The sequence below is a fragment of the Phaethon aethereus genome, assembly GCF_964289735.1.
Source record: "Phaethon aethereus genome assembly, chromosome: 6".
NCBI lineage: Eukaryota > Metazoa > Chordata > Aves > Phaethontiformes > Phaethontidae > Phaethon > Phaethon aethereus.
Window position 1 is genome coordinate 43,784,338 of NC_138580.1, and position 16,244 is coordinate 43,800,581.

Below are 16,244 nucleotides of genomic sequence, written 5' to 3' on the forward strand. Positions count from 1 at the left end.
GTGGTTGATTACTCTGTTTCATTTTTATCTAGCTAATACTTTATTTTTGCCAGTAATGATAAATATGGCATCAGGAACAAATTTCTCTCTCTTGAGTGGGTCTAATAGTTAAGTGCAACTCAGTATCTCTGATAGCCTTGGTCAGGAGCTGAGAGCCTGGTTGTCACCAAATGTTTCCACCTATTTCTGACAGAACTGTATGCATATAAAATAAGCAATTAGAAAAAAAAAAGTTTTAAAAAGGTTGTTTTTTTGGGTTTTTTTTTCTTTTTTAAACATGTCTTCCGTAGGTGGAGAAACTTCAGGTCATGCATGAAGAACTCAAGACTCGGTCACAAGAAGAAATCGGGCAGCTTTGGTCTCAGCTTGATAGTACCCGAGCAAATCGGCAAGAGCTAAGTGGTATGTTCAAAACTGACACATTTTATTTTTTGCCTCTTCTTCATACAGAAGTACACAATATTGACACAAAATACTTTTAGTTGTGTACCAGAAACACACAGGTAGGTCACAGAAGTGTCACTGGGTTGTACCCTACTGATTTGTTTCTGAAGTGAGAGGTGAGTCAGTGTTGGATGGCTAGTTGGTTCTGCAACGTCAAAAAACATGGTATGACTGTGGGGAAAAGCTCACTCCTGTTGTTTTCCTTCCCACTCTGCTCCTTCACCCTATAAAAATCTTTAGTGAAAACCAAACATTTTTTCATTGCAATGTCAAATTCAGTATAATGTACTTAAAAAATTGAGAAAATGGTGGTCAATGCAATAATATATATATGGTCTTATTTGTATTCACTGTGGAAGCAGGTATGAATTCAATTTAGAAAACTGTTAATTGAAGATAGACAGTAAAGATCACCACTTAATTTATTACTTCAAGCGATTTATTGTGGTTATGATACATTTTATTTTATTTGGAGATAATTAAGAGGTCAGTCTGCTTAAAAAACAAAAAGGCAGAAATATTTTAAAACTGTGTGATTACACTATATCTTGAGGTATAAATGGCTTTTTTTTCCCTTTCAATTTTGAGGTGAGATAAACAAAATGCCTTTTCAGTGACACTCAAAATGGAGTTTCACCATCTTCTGAAAGACTTTTAACTCTTAAATATGGAAAAGCCCTGGGTTAAAGGTATCTCTATTATAAAAATAAAATAAAAACCTTCAGGTCATTAAGAATGATTGATGGTGTTGTTTTCCTATAAGGCTAAAAATGATCATCTTTTTCCATCATGATGCTTCTGTTAAAAAAACCAAACAAAACCTAAAAGGAAAACATTGTGCACAGCAATTAAACATGAACAGTTTTGGTTTTTTGTTTGTTTGTTTTTTTAAACTAGTCTTACGTGTATCTGCATTAAACTTACGAAAAAGTTTTAAAGCTTGAGAGTAAGTAGTGACTGGCTGAAATCTGACATTGTATGCTTTATATATCTTGAGATACCTGTTTCAAGGTTTAAGTGTATTAAACAAAACAGTCAACTTTACAGTGTAGTAATCAGAGATGACACACATTTTTGGTTGAAATGAAGTAGAACATGTCTCAAATGTGTGTGCAAATAGAGGTATAATACATGAAAGAAGAAATTTTTGAAAAAATAAAAAAGCTAGTGACCATGATGTTAACCTTGACTCTGTGTGTGTGTATTGAGACTCTAACATTAGGTGATGGTCTTTACTTCTGCTGGGGTAGTTGAAATGTATTACATTTGCCTTTTGTTTTAAACGCAATTTCAGATTTTCTGAATAATATAACTCTAAGTAGCTTTTGAAGTACAACAGGGTTTTGTGAGGGTGTTTTTTGTTGGTTTTTTGGTCATAAATTGAATAAATAATTTTTCTATCTAGTTAGATTTTAGCCTGACTTTTTCAGATCTTTGTTTTGATACTACAGAATTAGAGCAGATAGCACTTTATAGTATTTGATCGAATTCTTGTATTTCCTGTCTGTAATCATAGTATTTATTAACCTTCAAATGCCTTTCCATGTTTCTAATCACTCATGTTCCCATTCTTTGGGGCCTTTCTGTTTCTTTTTTGTCGTGCTTGAGATGATAAGACCAGAATGCAAGCCCATGGTCCAGGTGAGGATATACCTTTTGGTGTGTGAGATCTTAAAGGTGTTTTGTTTTACTCTGCTTTTCTTCACTTGAGTGATCATTTTACAATTCATTTGGATTGGTTTGAGGACTTGTGGGTGGTGGTGGACGATGGAATTGCTGCTCTGTTAGAAGAGCGACATGCCAGTTCAAAACTGTTAAACACTTTTCTGGTTTAATTTTGTGCCAGCAAACTTTGCTGGTTAGGCAAAACCTACCCGTGCCAGATTGGACTTCCCTTGCCTATCCCATTGGTGGTATTACTAGTCCCTGCTTGACACTTGATTCCTTTGGTCCCTGTGCTTGGCAAGTGCTCTGTTTGGAAGCAGGCTTGAGCTGTGTACTTACTTTTCTTTCTGTTTGCATGTGCCTTGTGAGAATTTTTCATGCCAAGTGTGAATTTTCTGGTTTGCTACATGAAAACACACTCTGACAATCAGTTGTGTTGCTTCCAGGGTGACATCCTCTGTTTCTGTAGTTTCTCTTCTAGCATAATGTAAGAAGATGCTTTTGTCAAAGTTCTTTCATCTTGAAATGCAGTTCCATCTTCAGTTCATTCTGTGAGGATTCAGCTAACTTAAGTCATCTGGGAAGTTGAGCCATCTGGGAAACTTTTTTCATTCCCCCTCATGATTTTTTTTCCTTTTTCACCACCTTTTCACTTCCTGATATGTTACTGCTTCTTTAATACAGAACGCGGGGGAGAAAGCTCTCAGAGTTCGGGAATATGCTGCAGTGCTGGCCACTGGCTGCTGTCCCTCAAAGGAGGGTAGCTTGCTGAACCAGCCTTGATTGCTGTGTTCTACTGCTTTTTTTTTTTTTTTTTTGAGTGTTTCTTTTTAATTCAATGAACTTAGCCTCTGCCTGAGCTGATGATGGATAAAAAAGTAATCCAGAATTTATTTTTATTTTTCATTTCTTGTGATTTTGTTTTTCTGCATAGTTTGTCCTAAAGTTCCTTTTGTTTGTTGGGTAGTTTTTCCTGGAGCAAATTAAGTGTTCTTGACGAAATTATTGGTTGCTACAATGAGCAGGTGTGAAGATTAGGCAATATTGCAGGACTCTGCATGTCACTGGCCCAGACCTCAAGCACAAGGAAACAAGGAGGGCTAACAGTGTGCTGGTAGTTTTGATTCTTGTAATGAGCGTGACTTCTCTGAATGCAGTGTGACTGGAAAACACGCTTTTACTGTCTTCTGAGGAAGGAATGTTTTGTTTTTCAGAAGTTCAGTTTCTTATGTAGCTTGTGGGATAACATTTTACTGCTATCTCAACAGCTAAAATATGGCTGATCTTCACAGAATTACTTGGCCTAAAGATCTGTACTTCTGAGTACTTGTGTTGGTTTTGCCTCAATTCCAGAGCTAAAAGAGCAGCTCCTGGCTCGTGCATCACGGGTGGAAGAAATAGAGCGTTTAAAACAAGAATTTGAACAGCAGCGTCAGCAAAGAAAAAATGAGCATGAAACTGAATTGGAACAACTGAGACTTTATTTTGAAAAGAAGTTAAGAGTTGCTGAAGAGAACTACAGAGAAGAATTGACTTTGCTGCATCAGAGACTGCAAGAACTGAAGGAATATTCACTGTCAGAGTTGGAAGTGAGTCAAGATCAAGCAGGGGACATCAGGTGATCTATTCTTTTTCCTTTCATCTCATGTTATGACAGCAGGCTTCCCTTTTTTTTTTTTTTTAATATAAAGGATTATGTTAGCGTCTAAATATATTGGGTTTGGGCTAGTTAGAAACACAGCAATGGAAGTCATAAGTGCACAGTCATGAGCAGTTGTTACAGTTGCTCTGTGCCTGCTTTCAGGACTACGTAGTAAGCAGTTCATTCAACTTAATTTGTGATATGTTACAATCTTAAACTTTAAAACCCTTTTCTCAGTTCTTCTGTTGCAGTTTTTGAAGAGACTGCTGAGAAAGAGAGAAGGGATACACTTGGTCAGCTAAATCAACAGCTGGAACAACATCAGGTAGTATTTTTGATATATTAAAGTTCTACTGTTCATTACGGGACCTGTATGAAAATCAATGTCTGATTCCAAGCTCTTAGCAAAGAGTTAATTTGAGACATTTATTAAGGCTTAATTGTTTTTGACAAGTATATTGCAAATTACCAAGTTCAAATAGTTCTCAGACCAGCAGACCAGATGAAACATGGTGTTCTGTAATTTTGTGTCCTCTGTTTGGGTTATCCCATGCCTAGTAAGAAGCTTATCAGAATTTTTCCACACAAAGGCAGAATTCATGGGGTTTCTCTTCTCTGTAGCTTCTGTAGTAACTGTGACTTGTATTGCTGTCTCTTCAAGTGGAGCTGTTAATTTGGTCCCGCTTCTACTTATGCACCTATTTTCATGTACCTTGTTGTAATCTGAGATCTTGACTTCTTTGCTCAACTTACTTGAAGTTGACTAAGAGTTTCAAAAAAGAATTTTCCTTTTTTGGCTTTAGATTTTTATTATTACTTTTTAAAATCAATTTAAAAAAAATTTTTTTTAGCAAGAGAATGATGAGCAGACAAATACATAAGACAGCATGAGCTCAATTTCATTAGTAAATCACACAAAAAGACATATGAGTTATAAATGAGAAACGTACACATTGTGCCTTTTTTCTTGCTCCTGTTTGTTACCTAGCTAAGTATGAAACTGCATTCATAGATCACTATTTACAAGTTCTGTGGTGTGTAGAGGGGCGTCTTTTCAGTGTTGGGAGTCAATAGTTTCTCTACCAGATGCATGTGGGACTTCCCCTTCTATTATACTTTCAAACAGCTCCTGAAACTCAGATGTGCCTTGTGGCATGGTTCCAGAGTGTGTCTAGGTTTTTGTTTTGTTTGTTTTCTTTTTTTAATTGAATCATAGAATAGTTTGGGTTGGAAGGGACCTTTCAAGGCCATCTAGTCCAACCTCCCTGCCACAAGCAGGGACATCTTCAACTAGATCAGGTTGCTCAGAGCCCCATCTGACCTGAACTTGAATGTTTCCAGAGATGGGGCATCTACCACCTCTCTGTTCCAGTATTTCACCACCCTCATCGTGAAATTTTTTTTCCTTATATGTTGTCTAAATCTACCCTCTTTTAGTTTAAAACCATTACAGCTTGTCCTATTGCTACAGGCCCTGCTAAAAAGTCTGTCCCCATCTTTCTTATCAGTCCAGTTTAAGTCCTGGCAGGCTGCAATAAGGTCTCCCCAGAGCCTTATCTTCTCCAGGCTGAACCCCCCCAACTCTCTCAGCCTGTCCTCCCAGCAGAGCTGTTCCAGCCCTCGGAGCATTGCTGGGGCCTCCTCTGGCCCCGCTCCAACAAGTCCATGTCTCTTCTGTGCTGAGGGCTCCAGAGCTGGACGCAGCACTGCAGGGGGGTCTCCCCAGAGCAGAGCAAAGGGGCGTAATCCCTTCCCTCGCCCTACTGGCCACGCTGCTTTGGATGCAGCCCAGGATATAGTTGGCCTTCTGGGGTGCGAGCGCACATTGCCAGCTCATGTCCAGCTTTCCATGCCCCTGTACCCCTCAGTCCTTCTTGGCAGGGCTGCTCTCCATCCCTTCATCCCCCAGCCTGTGCTGATGCCGGGGGTTGCCCTGACCCAGGTGCAGGATCCTGTACTTGGCCTTGTTGAACCTCAGGAGGTTCACACGGGCCCATTCCTGGAGCTTGTCCTAGTCCCTGTGGATGGCATCCCGTCCTTCAGGTGTGTCAACCACACAACTCAGCTTGGTGTCATCTGCAAACTTGCTGAGGGTGCCCTCGATCCCACTGTCTGTGCCATTGATGAAGATAACAAACAGTACTCATCCCAGTGCAGATGCCTGAGGGACACCACTCGTCACCGATGTCCATCTGGAGATTGAGCTGCTGACCACCACCCTCGGTATGACAATCCAACCAATTCCTTATGGATTTGATGGGTGGACTATTGAGTGGATATCTCTCCAGTTTAGAGAAAAGGATATTGTGGGAGACAGTGTCAAAGGCCTTATGGAAGTCCTGATAGACAACATCATTAGCTCTTCCCTTGTCCACTGATGTGGTCACTCCATCATAGAAGACCACTAGGTTGGTCAGGCAGGACTTACCCCTGGTGAAGCCATGATGGCTGTCTTGAATGAGCTCTCTGCCCTTCATGTGCCTTAGCACAGCTTCTGGGAGGATCTGTTCCATGATCATCCCAGGCACAGAGGGGATGCTAATGGGTTGGTAGTTCCCAGGGTCCTCCTTGGTACCCTTTTTTTAAAAATGGGTGTAATGTTTCCCTTTTTTCCAGTCTCCAGGGACTTCACTTGACTGCCAGGACTTTTCAAATCTCATGGAGAGTGGCTTGGCAGCTACATCAGCCAATTCCCTTAGGACTCTAGGATGCATCTCATCAGGTCCCATAGACTTGTGTATGTTCAGGTTTCTCAGGTGGTCTTGAACCTGATCTCCTCTCACACTACAGTTTTTATGCAAAACGTTCAAATATACAGTTTTTTGGAGACTTTTTTGTTCTTACCCTGTTTACCTATTCGAAGTACACTAAGACAGCACTTGGGGACATTGTTTAGTGGTGGACTTGGCTGTGTTAGGTTTATGGTTGGTCTCAATGATCTTAAAGGTCTTTTCCAACCTAAATGATTCTATGATTCGACTTGAAGGGGATCTGCTGCTCTAGTAGCAGATAGAGTGGTGGGAACAGAGCAAAACCAGCAGGGTTTTTGGAAACCAGATATATATGTGTGAAGCAGGTGCGTTATAGTGTAATTCATGTATGGCTGTCATTGAAAGATTCTTGGCATGGTTTCTTCAACACTGAAGATGTCTTTCTAACCCTTTTCTTATGTAGGATGAACTTGCCTGTTTGCAGGTACAACTTAAAGAACGGCACAGGCATGAATTAGATTCCTTAAGGTCTTCCCTTGCGCTTCAGTATAAGGAGGACCTAATGAAAATGAAGATGGATCTGTCAGACAAATATATCACAGAAATTGAGGAAATGAAACGAAAACATTGTTTAGAACTTGAGCAGCTCCGTGCCCGACTTTCAGAAGAACATATTAAAGGTAAGATGAGCTGACAGACTGGGAAGTAAAGTGGTAAGCTGCTTGTGTGGCTTGTGTCTTTCTTTGAATGTTTAAAGGCTTGTCTGAAGAAGTTTTCAATTTGTTATTAGTTTACTCTAAATAATAGAGAGCATTGATCCCTGGCACCAAGCACTCTGAGTTGCACTTGCAAAGATGTGGCATCCTGAAGTTGTTTTTTCTGATAAAATCTTCTACAACTGTGGAACAGTTGCTAAAAGGAATTGATCAGGTTTCCATTCTTGATGCCTAGAAGGAGACTGTGAATTCCTGAATTAATATTTATTTGAAGATTTCTTACTGTTTTCTATCAACTATGTTAAATGTCCCTTGTATTTGCATGTAATAGGTCAGTTCTCCCTCTGTTCCAGAGAGACCCACTTCTGTTCTATGTTCCATACCTCTTTTACTTGTGTTGCTTTTGTGGGTTTGATAGTGCTCTGCTCATTTAATGTTAGTATTTCTTTTCCCCCCTGTATTTGCCAACTAGTTGGCATACATATTGCGATGAATTTTTTGAACAAAGAGGAAAGTATTTATGGGGAACTGAATTTGTAATGAGTATCTCTTGCTGTAGGGTTCAGGTTAAAGTTCCTCTTATGTCTAAATTTAATGAGACTTCCTATGTCATCATGGGTTTATGTAATTTCTTGCTGCTTTTCTTGGAATTGTAATTTATGGAAATATACTGCCTTGTGCTGGTTCAATATGAAATGCATATATTGTTGAGGTACAGGTAAGGGATCATGGCAGTTCTCATATCTGCAGTCTCTTTCTGGGAGCACAGTATGATACACAAACATTTGAACTTGTCATCCGTAACTTAGCTATATAACACAGGTGGCTATAACTATATTCCACTCTGGTGAAAAGGATCAATACAACTTTTTTTTAATTTGAAGCTCTATTTCTTATCTTAATTTATTTTTTTTAATACTAGACATTATATCAAAGCTGCTTAAATTAGAATGTTTAGAGATTTGTCCCATCCCCTTTTTGGCGAAATGCCTTATGTAAATAGTGTGTGCAAAAGAAGAGATAAAGTTTGCATAAATCTGCCATTACATTGACCAAAAAGACAATGGTCTTGTAAGGCAAGGTCCTGTGGCCTGTTGCTGATAGAGGGGAGGTCCTGCCACAGTTTTCATGATCCTTCCCCATTATTGTGTGTGTTGATACTGATAAATTTCAGAGGTGGTGGTGAAGCGGAACAGAGTACAAAATCGTCCTCATAAGCGATTCTTGCTGGTCTGTAGTTAGGGTACTGATAAAGCTGAACATTGTCAGCTGTGCAGTTTATTTCTGTGCATTAATAGGACCTGTTAGAAAAATAAATTCCAAAATGTCTTTTGGTTGGTTTGGGTTTTTTTTGTTTTTTTTTCTTTTTCAGAAATAACAAAACTGCGACTACAGAGTGCTCAAGATGCAGCACGTCAAGCTGAAATGGAGGTGGCTGAGCGAGTGTCTGTGCTGGAGGAAGAGCACAAAGCTAAGCTCTCTCTTCTCCACTCTGAGAAACAGCATATTGCAGAGCTTTTGGAAGAAATAAAGCATTTAAAGGAAGAGATTACTAAACAAAAAGAATTTTCTGTGCAGAATGAAAAGCACCTGAAAGAGGAAATGGAAAAGGTAAGTAGTATTCCAGTACTGTTTTGTATAGAGTTGAGCAAGCTCAAGTCTCTTGGGAAGGCCATGGGAGATAGAAGCAGCACTTATCTTGAAATGTGCCTAGTTTAGTGGTAGCTTCAGCTTTAAGTGGACTTGCATGTATACACACAAATATTGCAAGAAGAGTCTGAAGTTCACAGCATTTTAGTGTTAAACGCATAGTTTCTCTGCAGATGAACTCTTCTTTAAGAGCACAGGTAGTGTGGGAAGGCAGGTGCTTCAAGGGTTGATCCAGCCCACCTTTTGTATTGACATGGGTCAAGCATAGGTATACCGCTCCAATACAGGCATGTACAAAAGATCCTCATCCTGAACATCTCCCTAGAGTACATAGTAGTGTCCCGGTGCGAAAGTAACATGGTGCACTTGCATGTGCACCACTGTCATGTGGTAATGGAGAATTCAGCAGAAAGCACTGTGGCAGATGGAAAAAGCCCCTCCGGCTGAGTGGTCCCCTCTAAGAAATTTCCGTTTGATAGGACTGTCTTTTGAAGCAAATAACAAGAAATAATTTTGCAGACCATTTTTTGAGGGAAGAAAAAAGAATCGGACAACAGATTTCTGTTTTTGCTTTGCTTTGGCAAAAAAAAAATCTTTACTTCTTATACCTCTACTGTCAAAGTCTTAGAGTTGAAAATATCGTATCTGGCACCTTCCCTCTTACCTGTTAAATTACCTGTCCCATCTGAGGGTATACTTACATTGGATGTTAATTCATTGTTTAATTTGTTCTGGTATTTGAATACTTAGGAGAATTCGATGGATGAAGCTCTCATTTCTCAAGTCCTCCTTTCCTCCCTTTTTATGAGAGAGATAGGTATGTGTGTCCTTCTCCAGACTTAAAAAGTAGAGAAGGCCAGAGAGAACAGTTGCAGACTGTTTGTAGATAACTTGGAGACTCAGCTGAAGCTTCCAGTAGTGAAGCTTTCAGTACTGCTAGTTTACTCCTACCACCTGCAGTGTCTTGTTTCTGGCACTGCTGGCTGGGTAAAAGATAAGCATATACAGAATGCGGTGTTTGAAATGAGCCTGTACCTCATGCTGATCCACTGTCTGGAGATACATATTTTGTTTGTCTTCTGGTCTCTCACTCTCAGAAACAGAGTAAACCAATTTCCTCAATTGCCTCTGTTTCCAGTGGCCCCTACCTCAGCCCCCAACTTTTCACGGATTGCGTATTAATCAAAATCTGGGGGTTTTGTGTTTCTTTTCTGCCTCTTAATTTAGGTTGTAGCATAAATGAATGCTTAAATATTTGTTCAAAACAAACCTTCCAACTGAAAACTGAAGAGTATACCTCATACTGATGCTCCTATGTGATCTCCTGTTAGGTTTTAATTTTCTTTTAAGAGATGACCCTGTTGTTTCCTTAGTTTACTATTTATTTGTTTACGTGTTTACCTCTAGTGTGTTTTTTAGTCTTTTTTTATTTTCCTTTTGTCATTCAGCAATCATTTGGTGCTTTGGCTTCTGTTTTTGTGCTACATGCTTTTATGCTATGTATGAGATTGTGGTCTTGGTCACTGCGTATAAAATACCACTGGAACGTATAAGGAGAGGAGAGGTTTAAAAGAGATTTTTAGTCATGCCCAATATAAATACCTAAGATGCTCATAGCGTTGAAAGTTGAACTCGTGAAATGAAGTGGCCCCAAGAGAAAACAACATGTAATTGTAGAATTTTCCTGTAGTAATTGAATGCAAGTACCTATGAATTGATATTTCAGCCTTACTTTTATTTGGAAGGGTGAGTTCAGTGCAAGAAATAAAGCTCTCTCAGACCTTAAACGCCTGAGAACGTTCACTTCACACACTTCAATTTGGTTTTTGTATTTTATGCATTTTTTTAATAACTGTGTTAACAGGTAAAATATAAAATTGCCGAGGATCACAAGAATGAATTAAGGGAAGCCAGAGAAGAAGTCCAGAAAATAGAGACTATGTACAAAGAAAAAGAGAAAAAATGGAAATGTGAAAGTGAGGGCCAGAGAATCCAAGCAGAAGAGAAGTTATCATTGTTGCGTATAGAACTGCAAAATAGAGCGGAATTTGAGAAGCAGAATTTACAAAAGGAGTTTGAACTTCGTGAAGCTGAAATGAATAAGCTTCAAGACCACCAAGCTGCCAAAATTCTAGAATTGGAGAAGTTGGTAAAAGAGCAGCAAAACAACTTGCAGCAACTAGAGGACAGCCTTGCAAGTGCACAGGCTGTGCAGAAATCTCAGGAGCAATATGACAGTGACCTGCAGGCAGCCAAAGCGCTCATGGCAGAAGACATGGAAAAGGCCACACTCTGTCTGCAGGAGGAATGTGCACTGAAACTTATGGAAGCACAAAACAAGTACGTCCTGAGCATTTGAGCACTTTCACTTACCAGTTCAGTCATTGTTACTGTTTCTTTTTCTTATTTTAAACTTAATGAGTTGTCGTGATACAGGTTTGTCACTTGATGGCACCAGTTAGCTTAGATATGTAATCTCCCAGGAACAGTAAGGCCATCCGTTATGGTTTACTATAGAATTTTGCTTCATGTAAGTGCATTTAATCTAGTCTAGCAAGTCAAATGAAGTGTCATCAAGTTCTGCTGTTGCAGTTAAGAATACAACGTACAGCTGAAAATTGTATACTAGCCTTGGAGGCGGGAAGCGTTACAGGACATGTGAGTGGGAAAAAACTGAATCTTTTCAAGTGTTTTCAAACAATTCAAATGAATTTGAACAAGTTTTTCCTGGTGAACGAAGCTTGTGTTATTCACCGAATACTAAAATTGGTGGACCTCATATGGTATTCTTCAGTTCTGGTTAGACATGAAGGTTGTAACTGCTCCGTTTTTCCTCCCCTCCTACCCCCATTGTAAATATTCAGACAACCACATTTTGTATTTGCATGCATTGCTTCAAATTTATTGCTTCTTTTCTCCCCAAACACATGGTCATAGAACAAGATTGGGAAAACTATTACAGTAAGAAAATGCTGAAAGCAGGAACTTAGCCTTTGAATAACCAATCACTTTAATTATTGGTGTATGTATCCAAAAATACTATACTTAATGATTACAGTAAATGGCAGCATTTCAGATATTAAATCTTTTGCATCAAGCTATAAGCAGACCTCAGAGAGCTGAGATGAGTTTGGAGGAGCCCCCAAGTATCCCACATACACTTCCACAGTGGTTTTATGTCTCAGTCTTAACCAGATGTTTTTAGAGATGTTTCTTACGGCAGCATTTACTTGCAGACAACATATTTGAGATGTAGACAATGTATGTGCTATGTTTTGGATGCTCTCATATGGCACTGTTTTCTCAAACAGGCAATGATGTTGCTCTGTATTGGTGAGTAATTTAATATGGGTTCCAGCCTAGCTAGTAATAGCCAGATACTACCAAGTGACATTGCGTAAACTTTAATCATGGGGCTATGAAATAATTTTTGTGGCTTGCTTTGAATTGGCTCTGTATTTGAAGCATAAAGTAAAATTTGTGGAGGCTAAGTAAGGCCTACTTATTTTTCTTTGATTTTTATTTATTATGTCAATTATTTGTTTTAAAAAAACTGTCTTTTTGACAATATTCTCTTAACTTTCTTGTAAATAATATAGGTTTATGGAGGAACACAAAGCTATGACTCAGAAATTCACAACTGAGCAAGAGATTCTTCTCCAAGAGCTGAAAAAGAAACACGTCGACGAGCTGGAACTCCAAAGTCAGCAGTTACAGGAGAAGTATAAGCAGCAAATTTTGTCTCTTACAGCTGAGTTTCAGACAAAGCACCAAGCTGAAATTGAGACACTTAAATCTACACTAGAAAGTAAACAGCAGATTCAGCTTGAAGCCTGTGTTGCTGAACTACAGACAAAGCATCAGGCACAAATTGATGAGCTGGAGGCTAAACACTTATCAAATCTGGATTCTTTGGAGTCATCCTACCTATCTGAAATTCAGAATATACGAGATGAACATAGTCAGGCTCTTGAGAAGCTACAGCTGCAGCACACAGAACAGCTCCATGAAAAGGATAAAATGGATCAAGCACACTTGATTCGGGAGATAGAGATGTTGAAATTAAAGCATGCTGAAGAACTTCAGCTTTCCCAAAATAATTTGAAAATTGAGCTAGCTACTGTTCATATGGAAAAACTTAAAGCCATGGCTGTTGAAGCAGAAGCAGCTCATAAGGTGAGTCGGAAGGAAAACTTGGCATAGAAGGTGAAATTTTATGGTAACATTGTGTGGGATCACCTTTTCCCTTGCTCTTGGGGTGTATTTCTACAGCCTTGTTTGTGCCAGCACTAACACTTCTGTGTGGCCATATTGTGAGCTGAAATAGGAAACTGAAGCAGAAAATTGAGTCCATTTGTCACTCCCTGCCCCCGAATGCTCAGATTAATGAGTTTTCTAGCTCAGTGTGTGGAAAAGGTACAAATGAGTTAAATATTTTTAACATAATTCACATTGGAGGGTCTCCATTTTGCAGCTCAGAGCTTCTCTGCCTAATAGAGTTACTGTGTAATTCTGTAGGTTAAGCTACTTCTCTAGGAATCTAAAGATCCTCCCTAATGGCACAGTCTTGAGGAGAAGAATAAAACAGAGGTATCTCTAAAGATCCCACGTGGGATTCTGGGAGCAGGTCATGGGTGAGTGGACCTTGTCTTAGGGCTGTTGACAGAATTTAGGTTACTGTAGGTTTACTCTTGATAGGGCAGAGGTGTGAGCTCTTTTAAAGTTCAGATGGTTAAGAAAGGCGTCTCCAAGTTCAACAGGTAAGAAGGCTTAGGTCATTGCTAAAACTTCAGAGCCTTCCGGAGGAAGATGTACTGTTTTTCAGACTTGTCTGTTACCATTCGACTTCTCAAACTTAAGGTTATAAGAGGAAGATCCTGTGGGGGGAAAGGTGGGTATTTTTCTTCTGTCCTATCTTTTCTAACTAATCTTAAATCTGCATTTTAATTGTTCTTGAGTGTAAAGAACTTCAAAAAGCAAAAGTTGAAGGTTGTGTTGAAGGGGAGTGCTGTTGTGGATAGAAGAAAAAGTCGGGGATTTACAAAAGTTGATAGGAAAAATAAACCCATTTCAATGATACAGGTAGTTGGGTATCTGTATGTGTGCTCATCCTACATGAGGCAATACTGTTTCTGTTTACTTAAAAAGCTTTGATACAGCAGGACTTGTGCTTTACAAATGGGTTACAAAAAATATTTGTACTTTTTTTCTGTTCTTTTTTAATTAATGCTTACACAGGATGATTTGAACACAGCTCTTCAGAATCAAAGGAAGTTGCTGGAAGAAGAAAAACGTCTGGCCCTGGATATATTACGTGAGGAAGTATTGCATATGGAGGAAAAGCATAGAAAAGCACTTCAGGAACTTCAGGATCTTCATGAGGCGGAAATTAAGAAACATAAGGAAGAATATTCCAGGGAGCTGCAAAAAGAATTGGGGAAACTAAAAGCGCAGCATGAACATGAGCAAGAGGTCAGAATGTTGCTAATACCTAAACTCAAAATAACCCATACTTTAACATAAAGTAAATTCAGTTTTATTAACTTTAGAAGTAAGACTGTATATCTAGAAGCTTTTTGGATTTTTTTTCAATAGTGCCAGTAGATAAGAAGAGAGAAAGTTAACATTTTTAAGCCTTGCTTTATCTAAAAGGACCTAAAAGAATTAATATATATGTATTACCCTGAATCTTTAAAATTTAAGTCCATGTTTGCAGTGCTGTCTTTTATTGGGGCAGGGGAAGTGAGCTTGCTTTCTTCTGAGTTCCTGCCATATTTAATTCAAAATTTTAAAGCTGCCATTTTGATAGAAAACTAACAGGTAATAAATTAGGTCATTAACCATGTGTGGAAAGTAACTGCGAACTTCAAACTTTTATTATTTTATTATTAACAACCTGTACTAACATTGATTTCTTCTTTTCTTAGAGAAATTATAGTAGATAATACTTTTGCAAATATGTTTTCTCATTGAGGTTTGGAAATCTTCCTAGTTGCCCTTAAAGCTTTACCATTTCTTCTTGTTGGGAAAGTTTTTGTGTAAGCTTGATGTTTACTTTCATAGTGAAGGCTAAAAATTTGAGAAAAAAATTGAGTTTTATCCAGTTATAACCAAACAACATAGGTTATGTTAAAATATTTTTGCTATTTCACTTTTCACTTACACAGATTCCCTGTGTTCTTTTGGACTGTCAAGCCTTATAGCTGATAGTGCTTTCCAGCTGGCCTGGGAACTTAGTTGTGCGGCGAGTTAAATTTTTAAGCCCTTCATCCTAGAAACAGGTTTTATCTCTGTTCTGATGACTACAGTGACTCTTCTTAGGGAGAATAATAGAAAAAACCCCAAACACATGACCAAAAAACCCCAATCTTTCTCTGATATTTTTGATGGACTTCTTTGTTGTATCTCAGGATAATTGCATTAAGTATAGCTGTGTAATATTTAATCTTATCTGAACAAACCACGTCTTGACAAAATATGCTCTCCCCTTGTGTTTCTCTTTCTTCCTTCTTTGAATTTCTCTTAGCCAAATGGCTGTTGGAAGGAACAAGTAGGGAGTACGCTGTTAGTCTAACCTGCTAGTCTCATGAATACAGGAGATACTTGGTACCTAATGCCTTGTTGCTTGTTATCTATTTTTATCAACTGGCTTTTTTCTATAGTCAGCATGATGATAGATAGCAGCACTGTATGACCTTGAGGATTGGAGAGAACTGTTGTGAAAATACTTTTAAGAGTTCGACTGTACTTGATGGTGTCATTTTGGCTTGGTTTTATTTTTTCTGTAATTATAACACTATGGCTGAAATATTTTATTTTACTTACTTGTCTGCAGATGTATGCTTCTGCATCGGCCTCTGAAGTAGAAACTGTACGAACAGCTCTTCTGGCTCAATTTGAGGAGGTAAAATTGAAGCAGCAGCTTCAGTTCCAGGAAGAGATTGAGCTGCTGAAGTGTCAGTCGGAGGTATTGCTTGAACAGCAGATTGCACAGCTGAAGGTAGGGTTTGAGTAAACTGAACTTCAAATCATGCACTGGTAGCATGTTTTTCTGAAAAAGCAGTATTGGAAATAATGCAGTGTTCTGTAAGCAGTTATGGTATTTACTACAGGGTTGTCTTAAAATCCTGCATTGTATATGAAGTGGTGTCCTTCAAACAAACGAAAAAAGTCAGTGGAATGCGTTTGCTCTAAGCGACAGTCCTTGCGTACATTTTTGTTCAGTTTGTCATTTGAAACTTTTTCTTCTTGGTGTGTGCAGAGACTATGCCCTTGGCCTGTCATACCTTGTCTACTATGCTTGGATATATTTGGCAAAAAACGTTCAGTGTTGTCTAAGCTTTTACCAAGTGAGTGATGACAGCTCACACTTTATGCGTGAGATTTTTTTCTAGTTGTTCTTAATTTCTGCATTCT

At 38.7% G+C, this 16,244-nt stretch overlaps 1 protein-coding gene across 1 annotated transcript in view; it reads left to right on the plus strand.

Annotated features, from left to right (window-relative positions):
• PCNT (pericentrin) overlaps window positions 1-16,244 on the plus strand; it is a gene marked incomplete at both ends in the record, with an annotated part of 99,991 nt that overhangs the window by 22,122 nt on the left and 61,625 nt on the right. The window contains 9 exons of the mRNA XM_082001593.1: window positions 291-402; window positions 3,463-3,727; window positions 3,989-4,076; window positions 6,926-7,142; window positions 8,551-8,789; window positions 10,693-11,168; window positions 12,428-13,004; window positions 14,067-14,300; window positions 15,664-15,828. Of these exons, the coding sequence (XP_081857719.1) occupies window positions 291-402; window positions 3,463-3,727; window positions 3,989-4,076; window positions 6,926-7,142; window positions 8,551-8,789; window positions 10,693-11,168; window positions 12,428-13,004; window positions 14,067-14,300; window positions 15,664-15,828 (2,373 nt within the window). The remainder of the gene's footprint in view (window positions 1-290; window positions 403-3,462; window positions 3,728-3,988; window positions 4,077-6,925; window positions 7,143-8,550; window positions 8,790-10,692; window positions 11,169-12,427; window positions 13,005-14,066; window positions 14,301-15,663; window positions 15,829-16,244) is intronic.